Here is a 25,915-nt window from a genome sequence, read left to right on the forward strand (position 1 = left end):
CCCTGTGGGGTAGGTGTATCTGAGAGAGCTCTAAGAGAGCTGTGAGTAGCCCAAGGTCACCCAGCTGGCTTCATGTGTAGGAGCGGGGAAACCAACCCAGTTCACCAGATTAGCCTCCGCCGCTCCAAACCACTGCTCTTCACCACTACACCATCACTGATGGATTGATGATCTGATTCAGTATCAAGCTGCTTCATGTGTTGTATGATTTTGGTTGGCTTCAATAAAAGGCAATACACATCTTTTGCTTTCAAATGCCTAACAGACCTTTCTCCGCAAGATCCACATGTATGTTTTCATTCTAACGTAGCATTCCTCCCCCCCTTGCATTTTCCTCTGTGGGAAGAGTAACGTTATATTCAAACAGGCTGTCAAGAAGTCAGTTTTATATCGCCAAGCTGCTCTAAGCAGGGACTGTACAGCTATCTCTCTGCCAGGGGACGCCTGCCAGCAGTGAGCTCAGGATGAGCGAATGCTTAGCTCAGCCTGTGCCAGTTTTTCAGAATGCAAAATGATCCTCTGGGGTATTTTGCTGTGCTTCCGGGCAGCCGTAGCTCAGAAAGGTGATCGCGGTTGTCACGCGCACACAAACACACACTCTGATGGCTCATTTCCGGATCTCGTTGGTGTCCCTTTCTGAAATGGGTGTCCAAAAAATTTAAAATCCAATCACACTGCAGAATTTGTACCGTTGTAAAATGTACATGACTAATGGTATTATTCAGCCTGCAGATGAAGACATGAACCTAGTGCTCTATACTGATTCCCCACCCCCACCCCCATTAAGCAGAGGACCAGTCTGCATGGCCCATACAAACCTTTCAAAAGTCTGTGATCATGCTTATTCGGATACCTTACCCATTCCATAACAATGCAGTAAAAAACGATATCCTCCTAGCAGATTTAAATCCGCTGTTCTGGGTTAGTATAATTGCATGCAGGAACAATTCACAATGCGCAGTAGAACCGAGAACAAACCCTTGTTCCGTTTTCCGCACCGTGCAGCAGGTTTCGATCACGCTGTCAGCCAAACTACTGCTAGCAGCTCCCACACCGTATGGTTGTTTACACAGAAGTATCTGCATTTTCCCATAGTTGTGGGGTTTTTGTGGTGGTTGTTTGTGTGTGTGTGTGTGTGTGTGTGTTTTAATTACCAAACCAACCACAAACCCTGGGTCACTACCGATCAGCCTGCCGGGGGCCTTTTCGCTGAACCGGGATGGTTTTGCGGATGGCGTTTCCCTGCCATGGAGTCTCTCGCTACAGAAGATCTGAACAGATGGGCTATTTTGCGAATACCCAAGGAGCCTTCTGAGCTGCAGCTTCTAGGAAACGGAGCAATTGGCTGCCGCCCTCATCTCCAGGAAATGTTATTTACCGCATCGCCGTAGCTGTTTCCCAGCTGGGCCCACCGGCCAACAGCAGCCATCATATCTAGGTTAAACCTCGCTGAGACGGCACTCGATTTCCCCTCTCCTGGCCAAGCAAGGGCGTGAGACACACGTAGCGATCCACTTCTTTTGCTTGTAAAATGAAAGGCAGTGGGTCGGTCACATTTGGTGCTTTTGGGGGGGGGGCGCCGGGAGAATTTTCAAGGGGCAGCTGGGAGAAGGCTGTCAGCTCTACTGTCTTTTGCCCCGACTCCATGTCTCCCTGGAGCGATTACGGCTTGCAAGCCACACGGGCCTTGTCTCCATTCTGAATCCCTCTCCGTTTGATACCAGTTTAACCGGCGTGACGCTTCCCTCCCAAAGAATCCTGGACCTTGTAGTTGAAGGGCCCAGAGGATCGTCTGCTGGAGAGCCCAACTTCCTGACCCCAAGAACTACCATTCCCAGGGTTCCCTGGGGCGAGAGTCATAGAGTTGGAAGGGACCACCAGGGTCATCTAGTCCAACCCCCTGCACAATGCAGGAAATTCACAACCTGCTTAAACTCCGTCACACAGATGTGCCCTTGGCTGTCCAAAGGCCTGACTCTCAATCTCACCATGCTCCAGGGAGCATTTCCCATTTCTTTCCAGGGAGCAGCAGCATCCGAGACAAATTGCCTGCTCTCCGGGCCGTGTCACCCGCCTTTTTGTGCTCACGGGGCCGTTAATTATCTGTTTGCATTTGTGTCGCATCCCTCTAATTTAGACGTCCTTTTGCGCCTGTGTTGTGCTGCTCGCTTTGCCTAATTGCTGCCAGGCGCTCGGCTGACAGTCTTTTATGCTTCCTTTTTCTCCCTCCCCCTTCCTTTCCCCTCCCAGCTCATCTTCTTTCAAATAAATTTAGCAGGTGTGAATGGGAAGACAGATGGACTGCATCGACACCTCACAAGCCTTCCTGAATCTACTAATTCTTTACCACACACAGCCCCAAGCAGGTGGTTTTAAGATGTCCCACTTTTGCTTTTCAGTCTTCCTCTCTAATGACAGGGATGATGATGATGAAGAAGAAGAGTTGGTTTTTATATGCTGACTTTCTCTACCATTTAAGGGAGACTCAAACCGGCTCACAATCGCCTTCCCTTCCCCTCCCCACAACAGACACCCTGTGAGGTAGGTGAGGCTGAGAGAGCTCTAAGTGAGCTGTAACTTGCCCAGGGTCACCAGCTGGCTTCGTGTGGAGGAGCGGGGAAACAAACCCAGTTCACCAGATTAGCTAGCGTCCACCGCTCATGTGGAGGAGTGAGGAATCAAACCCGGTTCTCCAAATGAGAGTCCACCGCTCCAAACCACCGCTCTTAACCACTACATCATGCTGGATAGAATGGGCCAGCTTTGCATGTATGATTTTTTTTCTTACATCACCAGTCTTCTCCCTCATCGCAGATCTATTTGCATGCCAAGCAACCCACACACTTTCTTAAAGGTTATTTTTAGCACGCGTGATTCAGGTGTCAGATTTAGACACCTTTTTCTGGGTTGCCAGCTAACCAGGCAAACCGTCTTCGCCAGCTCCTGTGCTTTTTACATCACCTTGTTATTCAGACGTTGGCAGGTGGAGCTTAGTGCTCGATAGAGTGACACATCCTCATCTGCCAGGGCCAAGCTGTTGTTAAAGGCAGGATTGCAAAGATCCGTTGAAAAGCTGGCACTATTACCGCAAGAACTTGTGCATTAGGACCATGACTAAGGGATAGAGCCTCAGCTCGGCATGCAGAAGGTCCCAGATCCATCCCTGGCATCTCCAGTTTTAAGAGGGTCTGGCAGCAGGCGGTGAGATCCTGAAGAGCTGCTGCCAGGCAGAGTAGACAGTCCTGACCTTGATAGACCCACGGGTCTGACTCGGTAGAACGTTGAGGAAGACCTTTCTCTGTCTGGCATCCTTAAACTGTCGCCTGGCAGACAAGACCAGGCTAAACTAAATGGGCCAGTAGTCTGTTTTGGTATAAGACGGCTTCATATCAAGTTGGGGCTCAAGAGCGTGGCAGAAAACACATGTTACATGTGACCATCCATGCTACTGAGTTGATCCGGCTTGGGGGCCATTCTTCCCGCCCCCTCCCAGTGAATTCTGGGGATTGTAGTTCTGTGAGGGGGTACTCTGGGCGTTTCTGTCAACGAATCACATGAACACATGAAAATGCCTTATACTGAATCAGACCCTTGGTCCTCAAAGTCAGTATTGTCTGCTCAGACGGGCAGCGGCTCTCCAGGGTCTCAGGCTGAGGTCTTTTGCATCGCCTACTTGCCTAGTCCCTTTAACTGGAGATGCCGGGGATTGACCCTGGGGCCTTCTGCATTCGAAGCAGAGGCTCTGTCACTGAGCCACAGCCCCTCCCTCAATGGAGTTTCTCTCTCTGCCGCACCCCCATTCCAGGGCTCCGGGATCCCTATTCAGAGCCCGCACAGAAAACGGTACTGTGCCCGTCTCCACACATTCCCTTCCCATGCTGGGAATCTCACGGGCGTGCCCGTTGCCAGAAGTGTGGGAGGATCCGAACCCATAATGAAACCTTTCTTTTGAAAGTGAAAACCTAAAAGCTTAAAAAAAAAAAAAAAAAACGTTGGTAGTGTAAGGATTTGTGCTAATAAGCCTGCTAAGCCGCACGGGCACTAGTGGGAATTGGCCGAGCCCCACAGCCTCCGACATCAAAGTGGACCAGGGCTTCTCTTGTGTGGCAAGCCCTGAAGCCGCTTCGGGCCGTACGCCCACACTAAAGATGGAGGCAGCTGCAGAGCCATCCGGCCCATCAAGAACCCCGAGTGGATAAGACTTTTCAATGCCTCCCCTTCAGGCTGCTGGCCAGGGGGAGGGGGACATGCTTGATCACTTCCCCTCCCACAGACCAAAAAAACCCAGCATCTCTCTGCCTGTAGTGCGCTAGCACGCCGGGGTAAACTTCATTAATCTGTAAGATTTCTGTCCCGCTGTTCTACTTAGAAAGCTCTCTAGGGCTGGCTAGCAACACGATTAAAGTAATAACACGAAATGAAGATCCATCTGTTAACAGGTAGTGACCTGCCTGCCTCTTTGCAGCGTAAAGGGGCCTTCATTGAGCTGGTGTAGCAAGCCGGTGTCTCTCTCTCTGTTAGGACCTCTGGCATTTCTGCCAGGGTTGCCAGCTCTTTTTATTAGCTCTGCTCCTGTTTGGTTAATGTCGGCCTGACCCAAAGCAAGTTGGCTGAGGGAGCTTTCTCCACCCCTTCGCCTCCAGGCTAGGGGAGACCCCCAACTGCTAAATTCCTCGGGTGCCCAGGCGCAGGGAAAAGATGGCAACCTTTCACTTGGCTTTCACCAGGGTTGCCAACCTCCCAGCGGAGATCTCCTGGAATTAGATCTCCAAGTGACAGCGACCAGTTCCCCTGGAGAAGATGGCTGCTTTGGAGGGTGGACTCTATGGCGTTATACCGCACTGAGATCCCTCCCCAGGCTCCACCCTCAAAATCTTCAGGTATTTTCCGACCCAGAGCTGGCAACGTTAGCATTCACATGAAGCTGCCTTCTACTGAACCAGACCCTTGGTCCATCAAAGTCAGTATGGCCTGCTCAGACCGGCAGCGGCTCTCCAGGGTCTCAGGCAGGGGTCTTTCACATCACCTACTTGCCTAGTCCCTTTAAGTGGAGATGCCGGGTATTGAACCTGGGACCTTCTGCATGCCAAGTAGCTGCTCTGCCATTGAGCATCATGGGATGTGTTGGAGGGGGGAAGAGGTGGGAACCGGGCAGCCAGAAGCGTTCCGAGGGCTCCTGGGCAGGTGCCCTTGGGAAGTTTCCCTCATCAACATGCTAGACAGATGAGAGCAAAATCTGACGCATCCCAGCTTTGTTTACCGTCTGTCCTTCCCTTCCACCACCTGGCTTGGGAGTCCTCACTGCCTTCCATCTGCTTTTGGGTCAGGAGGATTCCAAGGACGGCAGCAGGCGGCTTCCTTCCAAGCTCGCCTCAGATAAATAAATAAGCCCACCCATCCCCATCCCTTTGAGCCTCCGATATGCAAGTGGGAGCAACGTAATGGAAGAGGTGGCCAAGCTTCTCTCAGGCCCGATTTACGCATGCAGGTGGGAATGAGGTGGGAGAACGGCCTGCCGTTCTCCAGAGCTCAGGCGGAGGATCGGTGTGCCGCTGAGAAACCTGTCTGCGTGAGGAAGCATGGGGCTGGGCTGTGGCTCAGTAGTAGAGCATCTGCCTGGCATGCGGAAGGCCCCAGGTTCAATCCCCGGCATCTCCAGTTAAAAGAACCAGGCAAGTAGGTGATGTGAAAGGCCCCTGCCTGAGACCCTGGAGAGCCGCTGCCAGTCTGAGTAGACAATACTGACTTTAGAGGAGGGGCCGTGGCTCAGCGGTACAGCCTCTGCTTGGCATGCAGAAGGTCCCAGGTTCAATCCCCGGCATCTCCAGTTAAAAGAACCAGGCAAGTAGGTGATGTGAAAGGCCCCTGCCTGAGACCCTGGAGTTGCTAAATAGATAACGTATAATAAGAGAGGGGGCTGTTTTGCTTTTGAGAGCTTTGGTGTCATGGTTAGGATTTCCTGGCTAGTATCTGGGAGACCCTGGTTGGAATCCCCACTCGTGCCGTGGAAGCTAGCTGGGCGACCTGGGGCCAGTCACACTCTCTCAGCCTCCCCTCCCTCGCAGGGTTGTCATGAGGACAAAATGGAGGAGACGAGAATGATGTCCGCCGCTTCGGGTTCCCTAATTGGGGAGAAAAGCGGGGCATGAATGAATGGATTAAACTGAACTAACAGGCTGCGGGATCCTCTCCCCGGCCTGCGTGGAGGCAGCAGAGCCTGCCTTCCCCCCCCCCCCCCGTAGCCCTTCCTCTCGGTGGCCGGCTGCTTGCTTGCAGCTCCTGTCCAAGGAACAAGCCAGTCCCATTCAAGCCCGCCCATGGGTGGAACGGAGCGGAGGAGCTCTGGGTTCGCAGGCGTCCGTGTGGGGTTCCTCCGAGCCAGCTGGCCCCGGGCAGCCAGCCCTTCTGCATCGGCAGGTGACGCCAAGGAGCCAGACAGCCCATTCTGGCCTCCGCTTCGATGTGTCTGAGCCGGCGAGTCTCCTGAGACGGGTGCGCTGGGTCTGCTCTGAAGGTCGGGTCAGCCTGGCCGAGGCTAATAGGAGGTGACATTCGACTCGCCGGGGCCATTGGGGGCCTCTCCTTGGCATGGCAGGCTTGGAAGCCTGCCCAACGAGGCAATCAATAATTAACAGGCATATGTATAGAAAGGGACGTTGGTGATAGACCCTCCCAGGGGCAGGAAGGCCACCGGTAGGGTTGCCAACCTCCAGGCAGGGCCTGGATGTCTCCCAGAATTACAGCTAGGGTTGCCCCCTTCACCACTAGTGGAAGGTTTGTGGGGCGGATCCTGAGGAGGGGCTGAGTTTGGGGAGGGACTTCAATACCATAGAGTCCAATTGCCAAAGCGGCCATTTTCTCCAGGTGAACTGATCTCTATCGACTGGAGATCAGTTGTAATAGCAGGAGATATCCAGCTAGTACCTGGAGGTTGGCAACCCTAATTACAACTGATCTCCACACTATAAATCAGTTTCACTGGAGAAAATGGCTGCTTTGGACAGTAGTTTCTATGAGGATACACCCTTCCGAGATCCCTCCCTTTGCCAAACCCCAACTTCCCCAGGGCTTCGTCCCCAAATTTCCAGGCACTTCCCAACCCAGAGCTGGCTACTCTAGCAGCCGGGTTGCCAACTTTTCAACCTGCTGTGGGCGCTGTGCTTTGAATAGCAGCTTGGAAGTGCTGGCGTTAGCAAGAGGCATGTTTGTATCATGAAAAGCTCCGCCTGCTGATTTCTTCCTTTCAGGAAAAAAAAAGAGTGGTTAAAAGCACAGGAGCTGGCCAGGCTGGTTTTTTTTTCTGGTCAGTTGGCAATGCCTTTCCTACCTGCTGTGTTTTCCACAGACAAACCTTTGTGGGTGTTGGTTGCTGTATTGCTTCTAGGTCTGATGGTTTTTTATTTGCTGCCTGAGTCTGTTTTTTTTTAAATTATTATTATTATTATTACAGCTGGATTCGAGTCCACTAGCACCTTAGAAAACCACAAGAGTTTCAGGGTATAAGCTTTCGAGAGTCAAAACTCCCTTATCAGATACTGGGTATGTTTAGCCTGAAGAGGAGAAGGCAGAGGGGGATATGATAACCATCTTCAAGTACCTGAAGGGTTGTCATATAGAGGAGGGTGCTGTGTTGTTTTCTGTTGCCCCAGAAGGTCGGACCAGAAACAATGGGTTGAAATTAAATCAAAAGAGTTTCAGTCTAGACAGTAGGAAGAATTTTCTGACAGTTCGAGCGGTTCCTCAGTGGAACAGGCTTCCTCGGGAGGTGGTGAGCTCTCCTTCCCTGGAGGTTTTTAAGCAGAGGCTAGATGGCCATCTGTCAGCAATGCTGATTCTATGATCTTGGGCAGTTCATGGGAGGGAGGGCATCTTGGCCATCTTCTAGGGGTCACTGGGGGTGTGTGGGAGAGGTAGTTGTGAGTTTCCTGCATTGTGCAGGGGGTTGGACTAGATGACCCTGGTGGTCCCTTTCAACTCTATGATTCTACCTAAAAACCATAATTCGTCAGGCCTGGTGGATCAAACCGGGCAGCAAATGTACATGTTCGCTTGGATTTTACTCGCCCCGTTTTTAGTATATGTGTGTGAACCGTCCCTCTGTTTCAAAAGGACTTTGGGATCGACCGGTTACACATTTTTACCATGGGGGGGGGGAGTTCTCCTGAGCGAGGCCCAACGCAAAGGAACGGGACCCCGCGCGAGATCCGAGCCACAGCAGCTTTTCGAACCGACAACGGGTCAGAAATAGAGGCTCCCCTGAGGAAAAGTCACGCGGCGTCTGAAATAGAAGACAGGGCGGGGGGTGGCGGCGGCGGGGGGGAGTCGCCTGTTTCCAAGGGTGTCCTTGCCAGATGGGCACTCTGCTGCTGCAAATGCCCCACGGGCAGAGGGCATAAATATTTATGGTCGGGTTTATTTTTATTCCTCTGTTGATGCTCTACGTTCAGGGTTGTTGTGGTTCTGGAAAGGCTGTCGGCCCTGGGCGGCGCTCCCGGAATCCGTCCGTCGATCCGCAGGTGAAGATCGGGACCCGCTTATATATCCTTGTTCTGCTGGAGGGGCCGAGGCCTCCTCTTCCGAAAGCGTGCGTTCCACCTAGGGTTGCCAACCTCCAGGTGGTGGCTGGGGAATCTCCTGCTATTACAACTGAGGTCCAGGCGACAGAGGTCAGTTCCCCTGGAGAAAAAGGCTGTTTCGGAAGGTGGGCTCTGTGTCATTATACCCCATTGAAGCCCCTCCCCCCAGCCCCACCCTCCTCAAGCTCCACCTCCAAAATTTCCAGGTATTTCCCAACCCAGAACTGGCAACCCTAGTTCTACTGCTGAGCCAAGGACCTTCCACAACAGCCTATGTTTGAACATGTGAAATTGCCTTCTTCTGTAACAAGGGCTACCGGGCCCAGTTTGCTCCTGGCCTCCAGCTGCTCTTTTGGGCCACCAGGAACATTCCCTGTTAGGTTAAGGTTCGGTCCACTCCTGCTGCAGGGAGTGCCTTGTGGGTGCCAAACCTCTCAAGATCTGCTGCTCCTCTGGACTCTATGGAAGAAAAGGAATCCCTATGCTTTCCGTTAAAGAAAAATGAATTGTAATTACATTGCTAGCTGCCAGAACGGAAGCAGAAAGGCAGTCAAATTCAGCAGTCCATCCCATGAAATACCAAAGCAATGAAAGCGTTAACTTTTAGTAGGACCCTCTGCCCTGTTGTCTGTTGAAAGTATGTTGAAGAATTTCTATTCCTTGGCTCCATCATCAACCAAAAGGGAGACTGCAGCCAAGAAATCAGAAGGAGATTAAGACTGGGAAGGGCAGCCATGAAGGAGCTAGAAAATATTCTCAAGTGTAAGGATGTATCACTGGCAACCAAGATCAGGTTAATTCATGCCATCATATTCCATATTACTATGTATGGGTGTGAAAGCTGGACATTGAAGAAAGCTGATAGGAAGAAAGTAGATTCCTTTGAAATGTGGTGTTGGAGGAGAGTGTTACAGATACCGTGGACCGCCAAAAAAACAAATCAGTGGGTTGCAGATCAAATCAAGCCTGAACTGACCTTAGAAGCTAAAATGACTAAACTGAGGCTATCGTATTTTGGTCACATTATGAGAAGACAAGAGTCACTGGAAAAGACAGTCGTGCTAGGAAAGGTTGAGGGCAGCAGGAAAAGAGGAAGACCCAACAAGAGATGGACTGACTCTATAAAGGAAGCCACAGCCCTCAATTTGCAAGACCTGAGCAAGGCTGTCAAAGACAGGACATTTTGGAGGACATTGATTCATAGGGAAAGCCATGAGTCAGAATCGACTTGTCGGCACTTAACACACACACACACACACTGCCCTTACCTGGATGGCCCAGGTCAGATCTTGGAAGCCAAGCAGGGTCAACCCTGGTTAGTATTTGGATGGAAGACCACCAGGGAAGCCCAGGGTTGCTACGCAGAGGCAGGCAATGGCAAACCGCCTCTGAACTTCTCCGGCCTTGAAAACCCTACAGGGTTGCCATAAGTCGGCTGCAACTTGACTGCCCTTTCCACCACCAGAAGGACCATCTAAATATCACAAAAATAATGAGACACGTTTTAAGTTCCCCAGAACTGTTCTTCAGGGTGAATGTCAAGCGCATTTGTAAAAGAAGAAGAAGAAGGGGAGGCAGAGAGGAAATACCTTTTGGGCACAAAAAGGAAAGCTTAAGTTGCAGATTGTAACACTCTGAAGATGGAGCAGAGGAGGGACGATGCGGTCTCAATTAGGTTGAGTCCTAGCTACTTGCAAAAAAAAAGGCCTCTGGTGTAACAAGAAATGCTTTCCCTTTGAAAATGTAAATGCCAGCATTTATTCAGCTCTGTCTCCAGCACTAATGAGAACACGTGGAACTCTTTGTAAGGCCGAGAGCGGAAGCAGGCAGGAGAGGAAACATGGTTGTCATTATATTGGCCAAGAAAAAGTTTCATTTTAGAAAGGGTGCCGAGGACAGTGCCTAGAGAAGCCAAATTTGGTAGAGTTTCTTATTTGATTTGTTTGTTTTACTTCATTTATACCATGCCTTTTGCTCCAACGGGGACCCAAAGTGAGTTACATTGTTCTCCTCTCTCTCCTCTTTTCCTGCTTCCTCCCTTCCGCCCACCAGCCTTCCCTGCCCTCCCCTCTTCAGCTTATTTAAGCTATTTATACCTTACTTTGCTCCCCAATGGGAACCCGAAGCGGCTTGCTTCGTTCTCCTCTCCTCCACTGTTTCTTTACATCAACCCTGTGAGGCTGGCCAGGCTGAGACTGGCCCAAGGTCACCCAGCAAGCTTCCATGGCAGAGTGGGGATTCGAACCCGGGTCTCCCAGATCCTGTTCTGGCACTCTGACCGCTACAAACACACTGGCTCTCAGTGTGGTCGGAGTCCACGTCTCCCCTATCAACAACGTCCTGTTGTTGGGTGGTAGAAGGTCAGATTCCTCCGGACTTAGGAGTCTCCTCTTGGAGTCAGCGTTCTCCAAAGTAGACATTACACATTAGGGCTTTGCAGCCATCTCAAAGAGGAAAAAATAAATCTTGTGTACATCTGTTCTCGCACTGAGAATCACTGTCTGGGCATGCAAGCATGCTCGCACATGTGCACATGCTTCTCACCCACTATAACACATAGCTGAAAGCTATTCTTAGCCAGTCACCACTGAATTCATTTCGAGCGTTTGTCCTGTGCCGGCTTTCTGCGGGGTAATCAACAAATCGTAGCAGTTTCCTTTTTTAAAAATGTAAACCTTCAATGGAACATTCAGTCTAGTAACTGATCTGCTGGTACTTAGTTCAAAAAATATCCAACAATGTTTACTATCTTGATAGGCCGTTGCTTTTTTCCCGGGAGTATATTCACACTGCGGCAGGAGTTGAGTGACTTCAGTCTTGGGCGGCCTGCTCGTTTTCTTACTAGAACCCCAGTGGCCCCCCAGCATGTTTAAAATGTGCAACGTAAGCATGGGTTTTTCAGGATTTTTTAAGAGTTATGGCATACCTGATCATGAGAAGACAAGAAACGCAGGAAAATACAATGCTAGGAGAAGTAGAAGGCAGCAGGAAAAGAGGAAGACCCAACGTGAGATGGATGGACTCAATGAAGGAATCCGCCGTCTTCTGTTCCCAAGTCCCACGTCAGGCTGTGAACGATGATAGGTTTTGGAGGGAGGAAGAAGAAGAAGAGTTGGATTTTATATGCCGACTTTCTCTACCACTTAAGGGAGAATCAAACTGGCTTACAATCACCTTCCCTTCCCCTCCCCACAACAGACACCCTGGGAGGTAGGTGGGGCTGAGAGAGCTCTATCAGAGCTGTGACTAGTTCAAGGTCACCCAGCTGGCGTCATGTGGAGGAGTGGGGAAACAAATCCAGTTCACCAGATTAGCCTCCACTGCTCATGTGGAGGAGTGGGGTATCCAACCCAGTTCTCCAGAGTCCACCGCTCCAAACCGCCACTCTTAACCACTACACCACGCTGGCTCATTAATTCATAGAGTCACCATAAGTTGGAAACTACTCAACAGTGCATAACACACGCACGTGGCATACCTCATCTGTAGGGTTGCCAACTGCCAGGTAGTAGCAGGAGATTTCCTGCTAATACAACAGAATTATTTCCATGAATGGATATTTGTAACTCTGTATGGAATATTGTTATTGGTTCCATGTGAATCTGAGTTGCAAACACTGTGAATAACTTTGGTGAATTGGTAACTTTTGTAATATAAGTTCATGTATGTTTAGACACAGCCTGAGTTGCCCTTTTTGTTTGGTTGTAATTACAAGTAGTGCAACTATAGTTCCATCCATTTATTCTGGTACATAAGCACATGCTAGCAAAACGTTTGAAAGGGCAAAACCCACCCCCACCCCCGCAGGAAAAAAAATCACTCCAAAAGGTGAAACAGGGACAGCATTTCTTTCTCTGTACTGTCTCTTCTAATAAACTTGCAAAGAGGGCACCCTCCTTTCTCCGCTCCCCTCCGTCTCTTCTAAATGCAGATTTCTGCGTTGTTGATTGGAGAGTTATAATCTAGAAGATGATTCTTCCTCTTCTGTTTATCTTCACTGGCTTCCTGGCAAATTACCGAATTAACTTTGTTTCCAACATTACGCCGCCATTTGCGGTGTAATGATCGTTGCTGTTATAAGGATCCCAGAGGGGGTAGCTATCTGAGCAAAAAAACCAAACAGGAGCGTCGTGGCACCTGAAAAAGTCGCCAGCTTTTACTGTAGCGTTAGCCGCCGTAGACTGGAGCCCCCTTTTGGCAGATGCCTGCAGCGGCCCTCACTGCATAGACCAGTGGTTCCCAAAGTGGGCAGTACCACCCCCTGCGAGGCGGTGGGATTACCTAGGGGTAGGGTTGCCAACCTCCAGGTGGTAGCTGGCAATCTCCTGCTATTACAACTGATCTCCAGCCGATAGAAATCAGCTCGCCCGGAGAAAATGGCCGGTTTGGCAATTGGACTCTATGGCATTGAAGCCCCTCCCCTCCCCAAACCCCACCCTCCTTAGGCTCCACCCCAAAAACCTCCCACCGGTCGTGAAGAGGGACCTGGCAACCCTACCTAGGGGGGCACTAAGAGGCAAGGGGGCAGCAGGGGGGTGCTAGAGGTGGGCCCCTTCAACTGTGCTGTTTGGATAGGGTAGGGGGTGCTCTGGGGTAGAGTTTGTGGAACCAAGGGGGCGGTGGCCCGAAAAGTTTGGGAAGAACTGGCATAGACATTTGTAGTGATAGTGATAAAGTATATTGTCTGCAGCTGAAGACCATCACAATTCTCCATACAAAACATTAAAATAACATAAAAACATTAAAATAACTTTAAAACAGTCTGACCTGCAAGAAACTAGTATTTAAATATGTTAAGTTCCCTGATTAAAAACAGCTATAGCTCGGATTTTTTTAGCTGCTAAAGCAAAGAACGACACTTTGTAGGAAACATCAGGATTGGCGTCTGATAGGAGAAAGAGCAGCTTCTCTGGATCTGGGGAAAGATTTAGGCCCTTTAGAAACGCTCCAAGAAATTTGAGTCTGGGCTCTGTGTAAAGAGGACAGAATAAGGTGTAATGAATGAGGTCCTCTGGAGCGGTCCCACAAATACATAGGCGAGAGGCCTGTGGTGTTCGGGAGTATCGTCCAGCTATCCAAGCCGTTAACATGATTTGAAACTGGAGGGAGGTAAAAGCTATTCTGAGGTTATGGAAGGGGATACTGACCAGGTATGAAGCTCTGACATGATCCCTTTTAAACCATGTTTAAACCATGGTGACATAGACATTGAGCATAAGCTTTCATGGTTTACAGCCCTCTTTCACAAATGCCTGTAAGTGGGTGTTTCACCAGGCTGGCATTTAGCTTATGCTTTTGTGCTCTAGAGCCTATTTTGGCAGTTACCTGAGCCCCACTACAAGCAACCCACAGAGTAACGTCCAGTCCGTGGATGCTTGTGCGAGAATAAAAAACCAGTTAGTCTTTAAGGTGCTGGAAGACTTCCAGATTTCATTTTGATCTGCCTGTACGAACTGGGCTTCTAAAAAAAAAATAGAGGCGATTTCGATCATAGAATCATAGAGTTGGAAGGGACCACCAGGGTCGTCTACTCCAACCCCCTGCACAATGCAAGACATTCACAACTACCTCCTCCACACACACCCAGTGCCCAGAAGATGGCCAAGATGACCTCCTTCTCATGAACTGCCTAAGTTCATAGAATCAGCATTGCTGACAGGTGGCCATCTAGCCTCTGCTTAAAAACCTCCAGGGAAGGAAAGATCACCACCTCCCGAGGAAGCCTGTTCCACTGGGGAACCGCTCTAACTGTTAGAAAATTCTTCCTAATATCTAGATGGAAACTCTTCTGATTTAATTTTAACCCGTTGGTTCTGGTCCGACCTTCTGCGGCAACAGAAAACAAAATTCCCCATATCGCATCTAGCTTGCCCTACAGCAAATGAGTTTTGAAAGGGAGGATGATCTACGTTTGGTTCCTAAATGCAGGATGGGCCTTTGAAGGGGTGGGGAACACCCCGGGCAAATTGGCTTCAGATGTATTTCCTATCAATTATGTAGCTTCGCAAGCTGATCAAAAATTTTACTTCACTGGAAGTACAAATTAAGCCTGTAGGGCTGAAAGCCGTAGATCGCATAGAGCGGCGTATGCAAATCAACTCGAAAGGCCTTCTCAGGGTATGCAAAAGAGCCCAAGTGTTGGATTAATACGCTTCTTGCTCAGATGCATCCTCTTCATGGTTAAGTAGCGGCTTCATTCTGACTGTCAAATCTGGAGAGGCATATGGGAAACTTTCTGCCCTTCTCAACAGAATGATGAATCCAGACGTCTGTCAGTCACGTGGCAAAAGCAAAAGAGTGTTTGGGAGTATTTTTTTGTTTTTGCAAAACAGGTTCTGAGCTGCAACGGAGTGGAGATCTCTGGGATTTCAGAAGTGGTGTCCTCAAAGCGCCTCGGCCGAACCTAACGTGCATCCGTGCCGATACTCAGAGATGGGAGCACAGTGGGGAACCAGAGAGACCTGTTCAGGACATCACAGTGATTGACTGTCACACAAACCGTACAGGGAGATGTGTGGGTGTGTTTTGCCCTCAAGTCACGACTGACATATGGCGGCCCTACAGGGTTTTCAAGGCAACAGACGTTGGGACGGGAGCTGCCGTTGCCTGCCTGCGCTTCACGGCCCTGTTATGCCTTGGAGGTCTCCCCTCCAAATACTAGCCAGGGTCAGGGCTGGGAGTGTCACCCAGCAAGCTTCCATTGCGTGAGTGGAGATTTGCATCTGGGATTCCCATAGGGTTGCCTTGCTCTGGGTTGGCAAACCCCCGGGAGATTTGGCCATAGGAAAGGAAAGGACCTTGCCCATGATGCTCAGCTGCCACGAGAGGGCGCCCGAGGCAAAGCAATGGGCTAAGCATATTGCTAAAGCTTCACTGAGTGGCTTGACATCTTAAAGCAGATCCTGGAAGGGGGTGGGGGCTACAGTTGGGGAGATGCCAGGTGTTGAACCTGGGACCTTCTGCATGCCAAGCAGATGCTCTACCACTGAGCCACAGCCCCTCCCCATAACACATGAAGCTGCCTTATCCTGAATCAGACCCCTGGTCTATCAAAGTCAGTATTGTCTACTCAGACTGGCAGCGGCTCTCCAGGGTCTCAGGCTGAGGTCTTTCACATCACCTACTTGCCTAGTCCCTTTAACTGGAGATGCCAGGGATTGAACCTGGGACCTTCTGCATGCCAAGCAGATGCTCTACCACTGAGCCACAGCCCCTCCCCTACCACAGCAGCTCCAGATGGTGCCTAGGATGCCCGATCTAGTAGGCAACACTGTTTCCCATTGCTTTGTTTGTGGGCTGTTGGTGGTGGGCCAAAGAGGGGAGGGGGAACTCCTCTTGTTCCCCAAAACCTGGATTCGGCCCTGCCTAACACCCTTCTCCCTTATGTTTCAGAGTGACCTTGGAAGATGTCGAACCAGAGTAACGGTGAGACTAAACCCCCATGTTTACCCCGGAACGGTCTAGTGAAGATCCCGGCCCAGGCCAATGGACTCGGCTCCGCCAGCATCACCAAAGGGACGCCTGCGATGAAAAACCGCCTGTGCCAGCCTTCTTCCGTGCCTGCCATCATCAGTCCAGCCTTAGCCAATCACAGTGACTTGCCCATACCCAGCCTGGCTTCGCCGTTGTCATTGGCCGCACTGTCTGGGGTGCCATCCCCTTCTGGAGCTGCCGTGGTGGGGCTTCACTCCGGTGAAATCTCCCCGGCCAACGGAGAAGTCTCCTCCCTAGAGGGGCTCTCCAACTCCCCCGCCGAAAGGCAGCTGGCCGTGGACGAGAAGATCCTCAACCGGCTCTTCTGGTACTTTTCCGCCTGCGAGAAGTGTGTCCTGGCCCAGGTGTGTAAAGCGTGGAGGAGGGTCTTGTACCAGCCCAAGTTCTGGGTGGGCCTGACGCCGGTGCTGCACACCAAAGAGCTCTACAATGTCCTGCCCGGCGGGGAGAAAGAGTTTGTCAACCTCCAAGGTTTCGCCGTCAGGGGCTTTGATGGTTTCTGCCTGGTCGGAGTCTCCGACCTGGACATTTGCGAGTTCATCGATAACTATCCTTTGTCTAAGAAAGGGGTGAAGTCCATGAGCCTTAAGAGATCGACCATCACAGACGCGGGCCTTGAGGTAGGTCTCTGGCATCCACGCTGAAAGTCGTAGCGGTCATAAATGTTTCATATAGGGCTGTGGCTCAGTGGCAGAGCCTCTGCTTGGCATGCAGAAGGTCCCAGGTTCAATCCCCAGCATCTCCAGTTAAAGGGACTAGGCAGGTAGGTGATGTGAAAGACCCCTGACTGAGACCCTGGAGAGCCGCTGCTGGTCTGAGTAGGCAGTATTGACTTTGATGGACCAAGGATCTGATTCAGTATAAGGCAGCTTCATGTGTTTATGGCTGCCAAGCCTCCAATGGGGGCAGGGAGTTGCCCACTGCCTCTTCGAGCGGCAGCAGGAGAAAAATTTTTTTAACGCAAGCTTGTGTACTTACCAGAAGTACTTCCTAGAAGTGGCAAAGGGTGGCTCTAGAAATCACCAGAAATGTTATGGTTTGACCATAGTTTCTGGCAATTCTTAGAGCTACCCTTTGACACTTCCAGGGTAGCTCCAGGAATCACTAGAAACTCTGTGGTTTTGGCATAGAGTTTTCTGAAATTCTTAGAGCTACCCATTGTCACTTCTGGGAAGAACTTTCAGTAAGTACAGGAGGCTGCATTTTTTTTAAAAAATATATGTGACGTTGCCTCCCCCAACCCTCCCATTGGTTTCCATGCACTGACTGGCAGCCCTAATTCCTGCGCATTTGATATTTTTCTGCTCGTGTTATTCATTCTGCAGTATGTTTTTCTCGCTTATCTCTTAATTTAATGATATCTCCCTGGCCTACATGCTCCTCTCTGACCATGGGGTGATGTAGTCTAGTGTCCCGTTTCCAACAGTGAAAAGTCAGATATCACAGGAGAACCCACAAGGAAGGCATAGAGGCCAAAACCACTCCCAGATGTGGCCTCCCCCCCCCCCAGCACTGGTGTTCAGAGGTTGACTGCTTCTGGATGTGGAGGTTCCCTTCAGTCATCCGGTCTAGTAGCAGCGGAGGGACTTTTCCTCCCCATGAAACTGTCTAATCCCCATCTGTCCTGGAGGCAGTTGCTATGTCCACTAGTAGTGAATTATGCAATTTTAATTGAACGCACATAGATATGTGAAACTGCCATATACTGAGTCAGACTATTGGTCTTCCAGGGGCAGTATCGCCTACTCTCCAGGGTCGCCTACTCTCTAGGGTCAAAATCTGTCCCATCACCTACAACCTGATCCTTTTAACTGGAGAATTGAACCCGGGAGCCTTCTGCGTGCAAATCAGATGCTCTACCCCTGAGCCACAGTCCTTATGCTTTGTCGGTCTAGTATCCATCAGCTTCACCTGGTGCTATTGAATTCTAGCATGATGGGGAGCGGAGAGAAAACAGTTGGTTTGATCTAGCAGGGCTCCTCTTGTGTGCATGTACGTGCCATTTGGACACAGCACAAAAATAATTTTGAAGAATGCGCTGATTGTAACAGAGAGGAATATAAATTGGCATCCCTGAAATGTACCCACCCAAGCAGATGGCTGGCTATGATATAAAAAGCCAGCAGTGTGGTATTTTTATTTCTTATTTTTATTTAAATCTCACCCATCCCACCCCCCGAAAAGAGCTCAGAGTCACATATGTTGATTGGTTGGTTGGTTGATTGACTGACTGACTGGTTTTTGTATTTAGAACTCTGAATTCAAATCGCCACTCTGCCGTGAATCTCACACTCACTCATGAAGCTGCCTTATACTGAACCAGACCCTTGGTCCCTCAGTGCCAGTATTGTCTACTCAGACGGGCAGCCGAACTCCAGGGTCTCAGGCGGAGATATTTCATACCACATATTACCTTCAATCACACATGAATTTGCCTGCTACTTGATCCTTTTAACTGGAGATGCCAGGGATTGACCCTGGGAACCTTCTGCATTCCAAGCAGATGCTGATAGGTAAAACATTCTGGTTGTATTTCTTGAAGACATGAAGACATGAAGCTGCCTTCTACTGAGTCAGACCTTTGGTCCATCAAAGTCAGTATTGTCCACTCAGACCCACAGCGGCTCTCCAGGGTCTCACGCAGGGGTCTTTCACATCACCTACATGCCTGATCCCTTTAACTGGAGATGCCGAGGGTTGAACCTGGGACCTTCTGCAGTTCCCAGGGCAAAGCTTCTTGCAGCTATTCTAGCTATGTTAGCCCTGCATTCAGTGGCAGTTAAAACGTTTACCTTTTATTTGACAAGCATAAGTCATATCACATATCAGCGTGGTGTGGTGGTTAAGAGCGGCGGTTTGGAGCGGTAGACTCTGATCTGGAGAATCGGGTTTGAGTCCCCACTCTTCCACATGAGTGGCGGATGCTAATCTGGTGAGCCAGGTTGGTTTCCTCACTCCTACACACAAAGCCAGCTGGGTGACCTTGGGCCAGTCACACTCTCTCAGCCCCACCTATCTCAACAGGGTCTCAGGCAGAGGTCTTTCACATCACCTACTTGCCTGGTTCCTTTTAACTGGAGATGCCAGGGTTTGAACCTGGGACCTTATGCATGCCATATACGCACATGTGAAGCTGCCTTATACTGAATCAGTCCCTCGGTCCACCAAAGTCAGTGTTCTCTACTCAGACTGGCAGCGGCTCTCCAGGGTCTCAGGCTGAGGTCTTTCATATCACCTACTTGCCTAGTCCCTTTAACTGGAGATGCCGGGGATTGAACCTGGGACCTTCTGCATGCCAAGCAGATGCTCTACCACTGAGCCAGAGCCCCTGCCCTCCTTCTGGCTTTTGTTTTTAGAGGTGTAGCTGTTGCTGTAGTCAGTGTCGTCGCCCAGTGTTTGGAAGAGCAGCCGGTTTGTAGAGCCACCAAAATGATCAGGGGACAAGAGCAACTGCCCTATGAGGAGCGTTAAAATGTTTAGGGTTGTTTAGCTTGGAAAGAAGGTGGCTAAGGGGAGACATGAATGAGGTCTATAAAATTATGCATGGTGTGGAGAGAGTGGACAGGGAGAAGCTTTTCTCCCTCTCTCATAATACTAGAACGGGGGTCATCTGCTGAAGCTGGAGGGTGAGAGATTTTAAACTGATGAAGTATTTCTTCACACAACGCATAGTTAAATTGTGGAACTCCCTGCCCCAGGATGTGGTGATGGCTGCCAACTTGGAGGGCTTTAAGAGGGGAGTGGACATGTTCATGGAGGAGAGGGGTATTCACGGCTACTAGTCAAAATGGATACTAGTCATGATGCACGCCTATTCTCTCCAGGACCAGAGGAGCATGCCTATTATCTTAGGTGCTGTGGAACACAGGCAGGATGGTGCTGCTGCAGCCGTCTTGCTTGTGAGCTTCCTAGAGGCACCCGGTTGGCCACTGTGTGAACAGACTGCTGGACGTGATGGACCCTGGTCTGATCCAGCAGGGCCTTTCTTATGTTCTTATCTTCCTCCAAACCAAGAGGAGCAGGAGAACTTGGAAACAACTGACTCTAAAGCAGGGGGATACTAGTCATGATGCATACCTACTCTCTCCATGATGCATACCTACTCTCTCATGATGCATACCTACTCTCTCTTCACGGCTACTAGTCAAAATGGATACTAGTCATGATGCACGCCTATTCTCTCCAGGACCAGAGGAGCAGGCCTATTATATCAGGTGCTGTGGAACACAGGCAGGATGGTGCTGCTGCAGTCATCTTGTTTGTGGGCTTCCTAGAAGCACCTGGTTGTCCACTGTGTGAGCAGACTGCTGGACTCAATGGGCCTCGGTCTGACCCAGCAGGGCTTTTCTTGTGTCCTTATGTCCTCTCTCTTTGTAGGTGATGCTGGAGCAGATGCAGGGCGTGACGCGGCTGGAGCTGTCCGGGTGCAACGACTTCACTGAGGCGGGGCTGTGGTCCAGCCTGAACGCCCGCATCGCCTCCCTGAGCGTCAGCGACTGCATCAACGTGGCCGACGACGCCATCGCCGCCATCTCCCAGCTGCTACCCAACCTGACCGAGCTGAACCTGCAGGCCTACCACGTGACGGACACAGCCCTGGCCTACTTCACCGCCAAGCAGGGCTACACCACCCACACCCTCCGCCTCAGCTCCTGTTGGGAGATCACCAACCACGGAGTGGTCAACATGGTGCACAGCCTGCCCAACCTGAGCACCCTCAGCCTCTCCGGCTGCTCCAAGGTGACGGACGACGGCGTGGAGCTGGTGGCGGAGAACCTGCGCAAGCTTCGCAGCCTGGACCTGTCGTGGTGCCCGCGGATCACGGACATGGCGCTGGAGTACATCGCCTGCGACCTGCACAAGCTGGAGGAGCTGGTGCTCGACAGGTAAAGGGGGTGGAGAGCGCTGATGGGTGCCACAAGGCCCCGTGTTGAATCAGGTTGCCAGCCTCCGAGTGGCGGCTGGAGATCTCCTGCATGATCTCCAGCTGACAAAGATCAGTTCCCCTGGAAAAAATGGCCGCTCTGGCAACTGGGCTCTATGGCATTGAAGTCCCTCCCCTCCCCAAACCCCATCCTCCTCAGACACCGCCCCAAAAACCTCCAGGTATTTCCCAGCCCAGAGCTGGCAACCCTAGTTGCCAACCTCCAGGAACTAGCTGGAGATCTCCTGCTATTACAACTCATCTCCAGGTGCTAGAGATCAGTTCCCCTGGAGAAAAATGGCTTCTCTGGCAATTGGACTCTATGGCATTGAAGCCCCTCCCCAAACCCTGCACTCCTCAGGCTCCGCTCCCAAAAATCTCCAGGTATTTCCCAGCCTAGAGCTGGCAACCCTACACATGAAGCTGCCTTATACCGAATCAGACAAGAACAATGGGCCCAGCATACCAGAGGTCTCAAAAATAATTGTAGAAGCATCCAAAAAAATACCAAAAGGTGTGTACATATAGTTCAAAAATTGCAAAATGTAATGGAAAATACAAAAGGTGATTATTGTAATTACAGAAGTACAAGGGTGTGCCATAATTTGTCCAGAATTCAAGAATGACGACAAATAGGAACAGAATGGCAGCGGCTCTCCAGGGTCTCAGGCTGAGGTCTCTCACATCACCTACTACTCGATCCTTTTAAATGAAGATGCCGGGGCTCGAACCTGGGACCTTCTGCATGCAGAGCAGATGCTCTTCCACTGTGCCACAGCCCCACTCCAGCCCTAGGAGGGTTTGGTTAATTTCTAAGACAGCACGAGTCCACCACGAGCTTGCCTACTTACAGTGGGAAGCAGGCCTGTGTTGCCCGAGAGCACGGAACCAATAAGAACCGGAGATTTTCTTTCCATGTCCATCAAGTCAGGCTTGGAAACTAGTTCTGTGTGCGTGTTTGTGTGTCTGTGTGGAACAGGAGGGAGCCTTCCGCCTCTCGTTCTGACCTGTTGGAGGGATTGCTTCTTGCAGGGAGCCACCATCTGGAAGCCCACTACGGCCCTCCTTAGGGTAGGCATCACGCAGCCGCATGACACATCTGTAATCCGATGCTGCCCCCTTGCGAGTTGTCCCATCGTTCGCAGGGAATCAGTCGCCGGCTGAAAGGTGCACTTGGCAGTTTTGAGTTATCTCTTTGGTGATCTCTAGTTGCACCCAGCTAGTGCTCAACTGTCGAAAGATTACAACAATGAGATGGTGATTTCCTCTTGTCTCGGTGGGTAGTTCTCAGTGTATTAGGAAGCCGATCGCTTAGTCTGCTGGCACTGCAATGAAGCCAGAGAGATTTTTGTTGCTGAATATGAAAAGTCACACACACAGCATGAATACCTTAGAAGTGTCTTGACTGTAAGCTCGTATGTTGCCAGGCCCATGGCCAAGCACCTTTCCCAAAAGCCAAAGGGTTTCCAGAACCTCGCTGTTCCTCTTGGCTCCCTGTTTACACCACAGCCTCTTTGGCAAGGATCGTACCGAAGACCTTTAAAGGCTCGCCGATTCTCCTCTCCTTGTTCCCCATGCTTTCCTTCTTACCGTTGTGATTTTCCACCCCCGCCCCAGGTGTGTACGGATCACCGACACCGGACTCAGCTACCTGTCCACGATGTCCTCCCTTAGGAACCTATACCTCCGCTGGTGCTGCCAGGTAGGTGACGAAGATAAGGCAGGGCGTGCAGGCAAGGAGTTTAACGAGCCGTTGTAGAAGGACTGGGGTGGTGGGCCAAATCCCTGGGGTCTGCTTCTTAGGGTCACACACTCCGCATCGTGGAGGTCTATCAGTGGCTACTAGCCATGGTGACCGAAGGGAACCTCCACGTTCCGAGGCAGTCAACCTCGGAATCCCAGTGCCAGGAATCAACATCTGGACAATCCAACCCTGGACAATCCAACCTGTGTACAATTGCTGCTTGCGTCCACACTTCTACAAACTTCTACAAACTGGAGATCTCCTGCTATTACCAATTTACCTGGAGAAAATGGGCACAAACTACAGTTTCCAGGAATCTTTGTGGGAAAGCTGTGAGGGGTAGAAAACTGTGGGGGGGAATTGCAGCCTAGTTTACTAGCAACGTGTTGGCAATTATCCATTTGTTTCAACGTTCTAGTTATCCAGTTTCTCATTCCTTCTCCATTTCTACTGTTTCAGGTTCAAGATTTTGGCCTGAAGCATCTGCTGGGAATGAGAAGTTTACGTCTTTTGTCTCTTGCTGGTGAGAGCTGAACATAGGAAAACTTTTTCATGGTATGGGGTTGAAAGAGAGTAGGCCTCAGTAGGAATCACAGGAGCACAGTGATGGGAGTGGGACAGGTGACCTTTAGAATCCGTGAACCAGCCATATGAGTGGATTGCCCCCTGCTGTGTTCCTGTATTGATCTAGAAATTCTTTCTGGTTTAACAAAGAGAATTTCTAAATGTAATTCCAGAATGGGATTATGTGCTCCTTGCCACAGTTTTTTGTTTGTTTTGTTCAACTGCATCTTTCTTTGTTATCAAGGCACGTGCACACATTGATAAAACACTGGAAGAAAAAAAGCATTCATACACACGATGATAAAACACTGCAAAAAAGCAATCTGGTGCAATCATATATATGATTTTATCTGATTGCTTTTTTTGCAGTGTTTTATCATTATATGTATGATTGCATGAAGGTGAGCATAGGAGCCCACTGGTTATAGACCACACAAGAAGAATGCTTGAGATTAAAACGCCCCGATTGCAGATTTCTTAATGTTACAGTTTTTTTTTCATGGCCTGAGATCCTTTAGGTGGAGATGCCAGGGACCACGCCCATAGAAAATGTGTACTCTATGGTTGAGCCGAAGCCCTCCCCCTGAACGTTACCCTTTGAATGTTCAATTTGCACTTGTCTGTGATTCCATTGTTCTTTTTTTCCCTTCACAAACTGCCTTTGGTTTTTCCAGGCTGTCCTCTGCTGACCACCACTGGACTTTCGGGCCTTGTCCAACTTCAAGACCTGGAAGAGCTGGAGCTGACTAATTGTCCTGGGGCTACCCCCGAGCTCTTCAAGTATTTTTCCCAGCATCTGCCGCGCTGCATGGTGATCGAATAAGCAGCTCCTTGGAAGAATTTGACCAACTTCTGGAGCCATGTCCTCCAATCCCAACCCAGCACTGACCAACCAATCAGAGTCATGGTTTTATTTATTCATTTAATATATATAAATATATATATATATATATATATTATTTTCTTTTTTTCCGGGAGAGATGCTGTGACTTCAAACACACATGCACACAGAAAAGACAGGCAACTGCAGTGCATACTGGACGACGATGGAAGAGCTCGATCGTTTGAACACTGACGCACGGAGACGTTGTTGTTTTCGGCACGTGTGTTCACATCCGGTACGCCATAGCAGTGAAAACTTGGAAGAATCCCTCCTTGAGTTTGTAAAATCCCCATACCTTTGTCATCTCCTGTCTTCCTCGTAGTGATCTGTCCTGAAATCTTAATTTTTGAAAACAATAAAACTGAAAAACACACACACACACACACACAAAGAACCAAAACCAAATGAAAAGGGGTACAGGAAAAAAAGTGCAAGAAATCGTAATGGCGGATTGGAGATTTGTTGGGGCGTGGTGTTGCCACTCAGTGCTGGTTCAAAGTGGTTTCCGTCCAGGTGTCTCGTGCCGGTTTGCCCACCCAGTCAGGATGGGTTGTGAGGCAAGAATAAGGGGATCAGGCCCTCTTAAAGGCCTTCCCAGGTATGGATTCTGAGCGGTCAGGCTCGGAGTTGGGAACGGTAAGCGTCATTCACTTTGGAGACAGAAAGCTGGAGAAAGGGAATGTCCTTGGAAACAGGAGATTCCTGGAAGGAGGATTGAGTATCTAATACTTTCGGACTCAAAGTCCAAGAATGGGATGCTGTGGTGAGGTGTTTATAAAAAGGGAGGGGCAAAAAAGGATAAGCAAACCGACCAATGCTGTGAAAGAAAGAAAAACCTTGGAGCTCGTCCGCGAGCCTGTTCGGAGGTCAAGACCACGGATGCTTCCAAAGGTGAAGTGGATGTGTTGACTGTGATTTGCCTTCATCGGAAGAACAGACCAAGGAGCAGCCTTTCCCAGAAAATGGATTTAATGAACTCACCGGAACAAGGAGGAGGTTACGTGACTCTTGGCCTATAGCCCTCCGCCTCCCTTTTGTTTTTATTTTCTTTTTAACGTTTGGAAATGATGATGATCCTTTATTATTTTGCTAATGAATAAGAGGTTTTTTTTTTCCTCTCTCTCTCCTCCTTCGGAACAACCCGCAGCCTTCGCATGCTCGCTCGCTTCCGTCTTGTGGTAAGGTAGACTCTGGATTCTGCTTCGGCTCGGACAGGACTGCGGGTGGCAGTCTTGACCCCAGCTTGGCTTGTCTGTTCCAGTGTTAAGCTGATGTGGCTTTGTATCTCATCCATGGTTCCATTGACCGGGACACAGGTTTAAGCTGTGAGTTCTGCTCCTGCCCAGAGGAGATGGAGGATCTTCTTCCCTGAACCGTCTTCAATTTACCCTCTTACATTTCCTCCCTCCCATCCTCCTCTCCATCTTCAATTGATGTATACAGACCCACATCATCCTACCATCTGCTGGATGCTAAAGGCGCTACGGACCCGGAGTCCCACGGTCCTTGGCTCTTTGTTTGTCACTTTTGCTTAGTCACTTTCGGAAGCCCTTATCTGGCCCCGCCATTGTTAGGGTGCTGGAGGGTGACTCCGATAACACGACTCGGCATTCATGCGGTCCTCCGAAGCTACCCCTCCAGGGTGGAGCATCTGGCAGCAGGATTTGGATGCACACGACCCCCTTGAAGCAACCGGGACTTGTTATCCCGGCGCCATAATCTGATCGGAG

The 25,915-nt window shown here is 50.1% G+C and overlaps 1 protein-coding gene across 2 annotated transcripts in view; it reads left to right on the top strand.

Moving 5' to 3' along the window:
* The window catches only part of FBXL16 (F-box and leucine rich repeat protein 16), a 42,619-nt gene extending 18,313 nt beyond the window's left edge, over positions 1 to 24,306 (top strand). For both annotated transcript variants that reach the window (XM_056866290.1, XM_056866289.1), the window contains exons 2-6: positions 15,969 to 16,690; positions 20,448 to 20,956; positions 22,612 to 22,696; positions 23,198 to 23,261; positions 23,977 to 24,306. In XM_056866290.1, coding sequence (XP_056722268.1) covers positions 15,983 to 16,690; positions 20,448 to 20,956; positions 22,612 to 22,696; positions 23,198 to 23,261; positions 23,977 to 24,125 — 1,515 coding nt within the window. In that variant the 5' untranslated portion in view covers positions 15,969 to 15,982 and the 3' untranslated portion in view covers positions 24,126 to 24,306. The remainder of the gene's footprint in view (positions 1 to 15,968; positions 16,691 to 20,447; positions 20,957 to 22,611; positions 22,697 to 23,197; positions 23,262 to 23,976) is intronic.
* Positions 24,307 to 25,915: the final 1,609 nt, after the last annotated feature.

The sequence above is a fragment of the Euleptes europaea genome, chromosome 21 (genome assembly GCF_029931775.1).
Source record: "Euleptes europaea isolate rEulEur1 chromosome 21, rEulEur1.hap1, whole genome shotgun sequence".
Lineage (NCBI taxonomy): Eukaryota > Metazoa > Chordata > Lepidosauria > Squamata > Sphaerodactylidae > Euleptes > Euleptes europaea.